This window comes from Pseudorasbora parva, chromosome 11, assembly GCF_024679245.1.
Source record: "Pseudorasbora parva isolate DD20220531a chromosome 11, ASM2467924v1, whole genome shotgun sequence".
Taxonomy (NCBI): Eukaryota; Metazoa; Chordata; class Actinopteri; order Cypriniformes; family Gobionidae; genus Pseudorasbora; species Pseudorasbora parva.
The window spans coordinates 7,808,480-7,817,513 of NC_090182.1; the positions used below are offsets into that span (position 1 = coordinate 7,808,480).

The 9,034-nt window shown below is 40.5% G+C and overlaps 2 protein-coding genes across 3 annotated transcripts in view; one reads left to right on the forward strand and one right to left on the reverse strand.

The window, feature by feature from the left end:
- Window positions 1–9,034, forward strand: part of dock2-like (dedicator of cytokinesis protein 2) — a 156,382-nt gene that overhangs the window by 96,153 nt on the left and 51,195 nt on the right. The gene's annotated exons all lie outside the window — the stretch shown is intronic.
- Window positions 1–9,034, reverse strand: part of LOC137092609 (protein INSYN2B) — a 35,720-nt gene that overhangs the window by 19,152 nt on the left and 7,534 nt on the right. The window contains exons 2-3 of the mRNA XM_067456913.1: window positions 3,506–5,116; window positions 310–384 (exon numbers count right to left, since the gene is read on the reverse strand). Of these exons, the coding sequence (XP_067313014.1) occupies window positions 310–384; window positions 3,506–4,899 (1,469 nt within the window). The 5' untranslated portion in view covers window positions 4,900–5,116. The remainder of the gene's footprint in view (window positions 1–309; window positions 385–3,505; window positions 5,117–9,034) is intronic.

Here is a 9,034-nt window from a genome sequence, read left to right on the forward strand (position 1 = left end):
ACGGCACTGAAGTCATTCTTAAAAAGGGAAGATGTGTTCTGAGTTTTGCTGACCGGATACGGTGAATGTTTAATCTGTCAGCGAGCTCTGTTTCACCTTCGTTGCTCTGGTTGGTTGTAGCGCTATCCTATCACGTGCAGAGGGAGTTTGAAAGACAACCGTTTATCCGCCCCTCGGATTGAGCTGTCAATGGTGAGTTTCAGACCAAACATCTTGATGTGGGTCAGGCTTGTCAGGCTAGTAAACAGGCTGATTTAGGAGGAAAATGGTCATAAAAGGCTAAGGTTATAACATGATAGACATGTTTACCTGTATATAATGCAGGCTGTTTTCTGGCAGGTTGAGCAGTTGTTGATGTCCTGGCCTGTTCTGTATGAACAACGCCTGAAAAAAACCAAGAAAGCCTGAAGACATGCACATAAACACACACACGCAGACGCTTTGAGCATGTTGTTCACACTCACAGAACATTGAATTAGAGGTCTGTGCTTTTCCTGCTTCCACCCACAGTGATTTTCATCCTGCGCTTTCAAGGCACACATATACACACACGCGCGCGCACACACACACACACACACACACATATATACTTTATACAGTATATTTTCAAAACTGAACTACTCCAATCCTCACTGTCATATGATACTTCAGAAATCATTCTGATATGATGATTTGATGATCAAGACACAGTTATGATTATTATCAATGTTGAGAGTTATCAAATTATAAGTCGTGTAAATCATTTTTTCAAACTTTGATGAACAAAAAGTTGAAAAGAACAGCATTTAATTTAAATAGAATCTTTTGTAACATTGTAAATGTCTATTTAATGCCTTCTTGCTGAATGAATGTATTAAATTCTTTAAGTTCTTACCCAAAACTTTTGAACTGACATTTTGAACATGAATGCTGTTCCTTTCTCAAAAACAGTTTTCAACACTGATAATAATCATAAATGTTTCTTGATCATCAAATTCTCATATCAGAGTGATTTCTGAAGGATCATGTGACACTTGAAGACTGGAGTAATGATGCTCAAAATTCAGCTTTGATCACAGGAATAAAATTTAAAATAAATTAAAATAGAAAACAAATATTTTACATTTCAATTATATTTTACAATATTACTGTTTTTTGTATTATCAGTCAAATAAATGCAGCCTTGGTGAGCAGAAGAGACATGAAAATATAAAAAAATCTTCTAGTTCAATAACTTTTGAACAGTAATGTATATACATTGATAATAGTTATAATACATAATTCTTTTGTGAAATCTTTTATACACTATAAATAAAAAAGTAAAAAATAAATTAGTATTTTATGCATTTAATTGATTCAAAGTGACGGTAAATACACTTACAAAATATTATATTCCAAATGTTTTTCTTTTATTTCTTTTCATCTAAGAAATTCAATATACTTATGGTTTCCACAAAATTATTAACCAGCAAAACCAGTTTTCAATCTGATAATATTAGCCCATCATATATATACACACAGTGCCTTGCTAAGTATCCGGCCCCCTTGAACTTTGCGTCCTTTTGCCACGTTTCAGGCTTCAAACATAATGATATAAAACTGTCATTTTTTGTGAAGAATCTACAACAAGTGGGACACAATCATGAAGTGGAACGAAATTTATTGGATATTTCAAACTTTTTTAACAAATCAAAAACTGAAAAATTGGGCGTGCAAAATTATTCGGCCCCCTTAAGTTAATACTTTGTAGCGCCACCTTTTGCTGTGATTACAGCTGTAAGCCACTTGGGGTATGTCTCTATCAGTTTTGCACATCGAGAGACTGAAATGTTTGCCCATTCCTCCTGCAGAACAGCTGGAGCTCAGTGAGGTTGGATGGAGAGCGTTTGTGAACAGCAGTTTTCAGTTCTTTCCACAGATTCTCGATTGGATTCAGGTCTGGACTTTGACTTGGCCATTCGAACACCTGGATATGTTTATTTTTCAACCATTCCATTAAAGGTTTTGCTTTATGTTTTGGATCATTGTCTTGTTGGAAGACAAATCTCCGTCCCAGTCTCAGGTCTTTTGCAGACTCCATCAGGTTTTTTTCCAGAATTGTCCTGTATTTGGCTCCATCCATCTTCCCATCAATTTGAACCATCTTCCCTGTTTAGAGTTAAAGTTTAGAGGGACGGCCAGGTCTTGGTAGATTTGTAGTGGTCTTGATCTCCTTCCATTTTAATATTTTCACTTGCACAGTGTTCCTTGGGATGTTTAAAGCTTGGGAAATCTTTTTGCATCCAAATCCGGCTTTAAACTTCTCCACAACAGTATCTCGGACCTGCCTGGTGTGTTCCTTGTTCTTCATGATGCTCTCTGCGCTTTAAACGGACCTCTGAGACTATCACAGTGCAGGTGCATTTATACAGAGACTTGATTACACACAGATGGATTCTGTTTATCATCATTAGTCATTTAGGTCAACAGTGGATCATTCAGAGATCCTCACTGAACTTCTGGAGAGAGTTTGCTGCACTGAAAGTAAAGGGGCCGAATCATTTTGCACGCCCAATTTTTCAGTTTTTTATTTGTTAAAAAAAGTTTGAAATATCCAATAAATTTCATTCCACTTCATGATTGTGTCCCACTTGTTGTTGATTCTTCACAAAAAATGACAGTTTTATATCTTTATGTTTGAAGCCTGAAATGTGGCAAAAGATCACGAAGTTCAAGGGGGCCGAATACATGTGTGTGTATATATATATATATATATATATAAATAAATGCAAAAACATGAAAAAGCACACTGTTGCAACTAACAATAAAAATAAATGTAAAAAAAGAGCAAAAGGATAAAATAAAAGGATTTTATTAGAAAACAGTTCACAGTATCATTGTTTGTGTGCAACCTTGGTAAGCATACTTCTTTCAAAAGTCTTTAAAAAATCGTAACTATTTCTTAATTATTTGTTGCATTGCAAAGCCACATAAAGCCGAGGCTGCACACTCTACTTCTGAAGAGTTTTTCAACATCTCAGGAATATAGTCTGCGTCACAACAAATAAAATCAAGGCCAGCGGGAATCCCACAGGCATACAGACCTCTATTGAATGTCCTTGAGTATGTAATGAATATGGGCACTTTAAAACATATAACACCATCACTTTCCTGATCGATTCTGACAGATCTGAGCTTTCAATCAGAGCAGAGTTCTGATGAAACCGTGTGTATGTGGATGGAGGATAAAAAAGGCGTCAAACTTTTAAGAGATTAAGCGAAAGAGTGTAAATGTGTTAGGAGGTGCGGCGGTGAGGATGTGACAGAAAGTAAGACATCAGATATGAGAGAGAGAGAGAGAGAGAGAGAGAGAGAGAGAGAGAGAGAGTGTGTGAGTTTGGGAGCGGTAGGGGGTCGATGCTCCATTGATGATCAATATTCCCGAGGTGTTGCCTCAGGATACATCTGTTACCAGGGGAATTATGGGATGGAATCACAAATCAAACACGCTTTCATGAACTTCAGAGCCTTAATCTCTCTCACTCACCCTTCACTCATTGCCTTGTTCCTCTCCAGATCCTGGATGACATTGAGAAGAACTTTGATCTTTTCCTGATTATACAGCAGGTTTTCCTCTACGTTCTGTAGAAGTCCGTGTAGTACACCAGGCGCCCCGTTGCATTGTGGGATCTCATCTTTTGGAGGTGGATGGGTGTCTTTAGAGTCCGTTTCTGTCTCAGCTATAGGTTCTGAGGGAGGGGGCGGGGTTTGTGGTTTAGGTTCCGCCTTTGAGCCAATCAGAAGCTCTGGAGGTGCCGGTTTAGATTTGACCTCCAACTGGGAGCCTTTCTTGGGTGGAAGAGTGGGCGTGGCTTTTGACTCGCAGCCAATCGGTTTAGACGTGGCGGATACGGATGTGTGCGTTTGCGTAGTCACACACTTGTCCTTAGTGTTTTGTGATGCGTGCTGTGCAGTTAATTCAGTTTTAGTTGTGTGTGTGACTCGTGTTTGTGTGTGTTGCGTTTTGTGCGTCGTCGAATCGTTTTTAGGTTTTTCAGACTGAGTCGGCGCCTCTGTTTTTGCAAGCGCGTCTTGTTTGTTGTATTGCGAGGGGGTGGAGCATGTTGTCGTGTTTTGCATGTCCGTAGCGTGATTGGGAATTTGGGCGTACGTTGGTTGTGCCACCGTGGAGTTTCGTTTCTGCAGCCGAGGTGAACAGCATTTCCTCGGCGGCGTCGGAAGCGTCATGCTCGCTTGAACCTGACTAGCGGCTCGTTTGCGACAAGCGGCCGCCATGCAGGGCGGAGCTTGTGATTGTCTCCGCCCACAGCTGCCGCACAGTTTAGGCGATGATGTCATCATCCGGCATGGCCGAGGGGGCGTGGCATACGAGCCGACGCTACCGCATTGCAATGACGGCCTGGACGCTTCCCCTTTAAGTGATTGACCCCGCCTGCAATCACGTGTCATTGGTTGACTCTGCCGTCTTGCTTCTTCGGACTCCGCCCCCTCGCTACAAACTTCGCCCACCACTTCGGGTGCAACGACGCTTCCGTTAACATACCGAGGGGTTCGCTTTAAACTCCCTCTCAGCCCCGATTGGCTTGGATTGACTTTGACGGCGTTGATTTGACAGTACACCTCGCTCTCCTGGGACGTCCGGCTCGGTCCGTTCCTGGAAGCCGCATTGACCACATGCCTGCCGTTGACCTCACAACGCCTCACCCGGTCCAGTGACATGGTTTCTGCAGTCGGCCCATTGGCCGTACTGACCGATTGCGTCCTTTTCTTTAATGACGGAAGAGAGCGGAGGCCCGGCGACGTTTGGACGCCAACACTGCACAGAGGACCCCATTTCTGAGACAGCATGGCCCGCCCACCAGCTAGAGGCACCTCCAGCGCCGGCACCGCATTGGACGCATCAGCCGCCCGTCGGCCCATGACCTCTGCTGATTGGCTCAGCCCCCAGAGGAGGAGCTGAAGGGGGTGTGGCCTTCGTTTCCAAGCATACTATCTAAAACAAAGGTTGTTATTCCACGGTGTGTTTTGGGAAATAGTACTCCACGGTGTTTGCATTGGTCAGAAATCCGTTTCAGATCAGATCCCTCACTGTTGGCTTTCTTTTTGTGAATCCAGTGTCTGCTTTGGCCTTGTTTACCTGTTTGAGAAAAAGAATATGTGTGTAAAAGACATCAGAATGAATGTTCATGTGCTAAAGAAGTAGACACTAACATTATATTATTATATTACATTTTCTGGTGATATCATTTTTTATTCTGAGTAGTATTCATCTCTCACAGAAACAATGAGGATCTCAGTTAGGTTGGCGATGTTAAAGGTGCACTCAGTAATTTAACTCTCATTGTAGTTTGGCAAAATTTGAGTAAACTGTAGCACTGTTCACTTTATCTCAGTGTTTATTAAAGCAGCACTTGGCTACTTTTGCTCTCGGGGTCCCCCTACAGTTTGGAAAAAATAATGTCCTCAACTACTATCGTAAGATCTGTCCTCCTAAACCAGGGGATGCCATCGCGCGTGCATTTGTTGACATGACAACCCTGATAGCCCTGAACTAGTGATGCGCGGGTCGTCTCATAACCCGCGGACCCCGTATGTCTATTTAATAGTCGCGGGTGCGGAGCGGGTTGTAAAAATATATACAGTGGTTGGCAGCGGGCCAAATAACTTCATAAAAGTGGCGCCGCGGGTTGGTGCAGCACTAATAGTTCCCCTGAACACTGCAGGAGGAGTTCACATGCAGGTGTTCTTCTGGCGGCGCGTGTGAAATGCCTTCATCCCAGGTAACGTTACAGTCAGTGGCATGTTTCAGCATGTCATATGAATATAATTTTAATGGGTTTTATTTTTTTCAAACGCCAAATAATCACGATGCTCACGTTTACAAGCCAGCGTCATTATAGTAGTCTATTGGTTACCGTTTTACAGAATCTACATGATACTTCAATTCAATGTTTGAGTGGTAATCACCATAACAAGCAGGACAGCATCGGTCGGGCACGCCTCCTTCAGCTCACGCCGACGAGCAAACGCTGGTCACATGTTGATCCTCGTCCTGCCTTTAATCCCATCATTTTTTCGTTTCCTCTTATTGCTTTCCTCCTGAAAAACCTTTTCTTTCTTATTTGTCTGTGCTGCTTCGGACATGACTATATTATCCGACGAACAAAGTTGGGCTCGCACGTCCGAATTTAAGGAAGTGTGGGTGTTGGTGGAAGTGACGTATACGCCGTAAAGCAGTCGAATTTTGTAGTTCTTTTTGTTCTCGGGTTACTACCCGATACCCGAAGTTTAAAAGTACGATTAAAAACGATACAGACCCCATCAGGCTATGGCAGACGTGCCATTCAACCTATTGTAAGTCGATTTATCATCACAAGAGTCTTAAAAAATATATTATGAAGGTTGAAAAGTTACCTAGTGCTGCTTTAACTCTTTTGGGTGAAAATAAATAAATAAATAGACTAACTGTGAATCATTTTTTTTCTTTCTTCAATTGCATTAGTTTTGCATTACATGCAAATTACATGTGTGGATTATCGCAAACTACTACAGACACGTATTTTAACAGCATTGAAACAGATAGATAATAAACGGCACATGCAACGTGTATAGTTGAGTTTAAAACACTATTTTTAATAAGTAACACAAAAGGAACCGTCCAGTTGAACCAATTCACTAAAACGAATCAAGCTTTTCAATGCAAATTGCACTTGCATGGAGGTGCAAAAGCTGCAAAATTAAAAATGAATAAATAAATGCAAATGATAAATAAATAAATAATACATATAATGATTCCTATAGGCCATGAAGTTATGCTTTTCATAAAGTTATACATTTATTACTAATGTATTCATTGAAATAATGATTTGTCACATGTATTTATTTCTGAATTTATTTATGCATATTTATGAAAATGTATGTTTTGTCCTGCATGTGCAATACAATGTGACAAAAACTCAGAGTACTAAAATACTGAAAATCTGATCTTTTTTCTTAACTTCTAAAAAGTTTTACGCAACACTGTCCATAATCAAGAATGCTAGGCAAGTGTTGAAAGCAAGAGACGCTGTTAAAGTTCACGTCGGTCTCATGCTCAGAGACTCCAATAACCCAACACGACTATTCTGAATATTAATGAGGGTTAACAAAATCCCCCATATGTCACATCCAGCTGATTAAAGTCTCTCTCTCGGTCTCACTGGTGCTCTTCCTGAAGGGCCTATTATTATCACTTTATTCCTCTGTAATCTCCTCCTCCTCTTAAGTGCATCCCTGTTTCCGTGAACATTAAGATGGGAGTGTTCACCCTCCTTTCTTTTGCTCTTTGATAAGCTCTCTGTGTCTTGCAGTTCATATCTTGTTTTCTGTTAAGCTTCTTTTCTTTTATGAGACCGACTCAAATCTGCCTGTCTCCACTGACCCAAACAGTGTGTGTGTGTGTGTGTGTGTGTGTGTGTGTGTGTGTGTGTGTGTGTGTGTGTGTGTGTGTGTGTGTGTGTGTGTGTGTGTGTGTGTGTGTGTGTGTGTGTGGGCATGTTTTTGTGACATATGAGGACACAAATGTGTATAATGACATATGTATGACACAGGTATTACAAGGAGATGGTGACTTATGAGGACATTGGCCATGTCCTCACTTTTCAAAATGCTTATCAATCATACAGGATGAGTTTTTTTAGAAAGTAAAAATGCAGAATGTTTCCTGTGATGGGTAGGTTTAGGAGTAGGGGCAGTGTGTGTGTGTGTGTGATGGGTAGGTTTAGGGGTAGGGGCAGTGTAAGGGGATAGAAAATACGGTTTGTACGGTATAAAAACCATTACGCCTATGGAATGTCCCCATATGTCACAAAAACAAACGTGTGTGTGTTACTGCCATTTTCCACAAATAGGGTAGGAAAAAAGTGCTGCAAACACAATTATTTCTTCATGTTCAGCAAATGGTCAGTGAACAGAAGTTCTTAGCCTTCAATATTGGTCGTTCACTTTTTATTATCCAATTATTTTTTATTTTATATACGTTTGACATTTGTCTAATACTTTTAGCACATTTTGGGACATTTCTAAATTAAGTTAATGTGTGATTATTTTCTATGAATAAAATGTTTGTTTTTTTAAATCAAAAAAATATTTTCTATTATTAAAACCATAAAAATGAAATTAATAAAATTCAAAATATTTCCTATTTGTTGTAAAACCAATATATTACCCAAAGCCAGTGTATATTTTTAACCTCTGTGGCTGTGCTTTCAAAAATAAGTAAAAACAACAAAACTGAAGCCATGAGGATGTGTATTTATGTGCATGATTAATTAATGATTACAATGAAATTATATGTAATTTATGTTTTAGAATAAATGTGGAAGTCTCTTGAAATAACGTCAGCCACTGACCTTGTTTGACTTATTTAAGTTACTCATAAAACCAAAACCGCTTATGAAAACCCATTAGAAATAGATTAGTTAGAGGAGGGACAAGCCAAATATGGTGCATTTAAAATGACCTAGTTTCATGCTAGGTTAATTTTATGACAGATAATAGTTTATTTAACTTCTCTAATACTTCATACTCCAAAGAGTTTGGGATTTGTCCCTCAATAACATAGTGGAAAGTGGTGTGTGTGCACGTGTGTTTGTGTGTGCACGTGCATGTTGTGCATGTGTGAGTTTGAGAGAGAATGAGAGTGTGTGTGTGTGTGTGCGCGTGCGTTTGTGCATTTGTGTGTGTGTGTGTGTGTGTTGTGCATGTGTGTGTTTGAGAGAGAATGAGAGTGTGTGTGTGTGTGTGTGTGTGTGTGTGTGCGCGTGTATATGTGAGTGTGGGTGTGTGTGCACGTGTGTTGTGTCTGTGTGTGTGTCTGTCTGCGTGCTTATGTGTGTGAGAGAGAGTGTGGGTGTGTGTTTGTGTGTGTGTGCACGTGTGTTGTGTCTGTGTGCGAAAGAGAGTGTGTGTGTGTCTGTCTGCGTGCTTATGTGCGTGAGAGTGTGTGTGAGAGAGAGAAAGGGAGAGAGGGAGTGTGTGTGTGTGTGTGTCTGTGTGTGTGTCTGTGTGTGTGTCT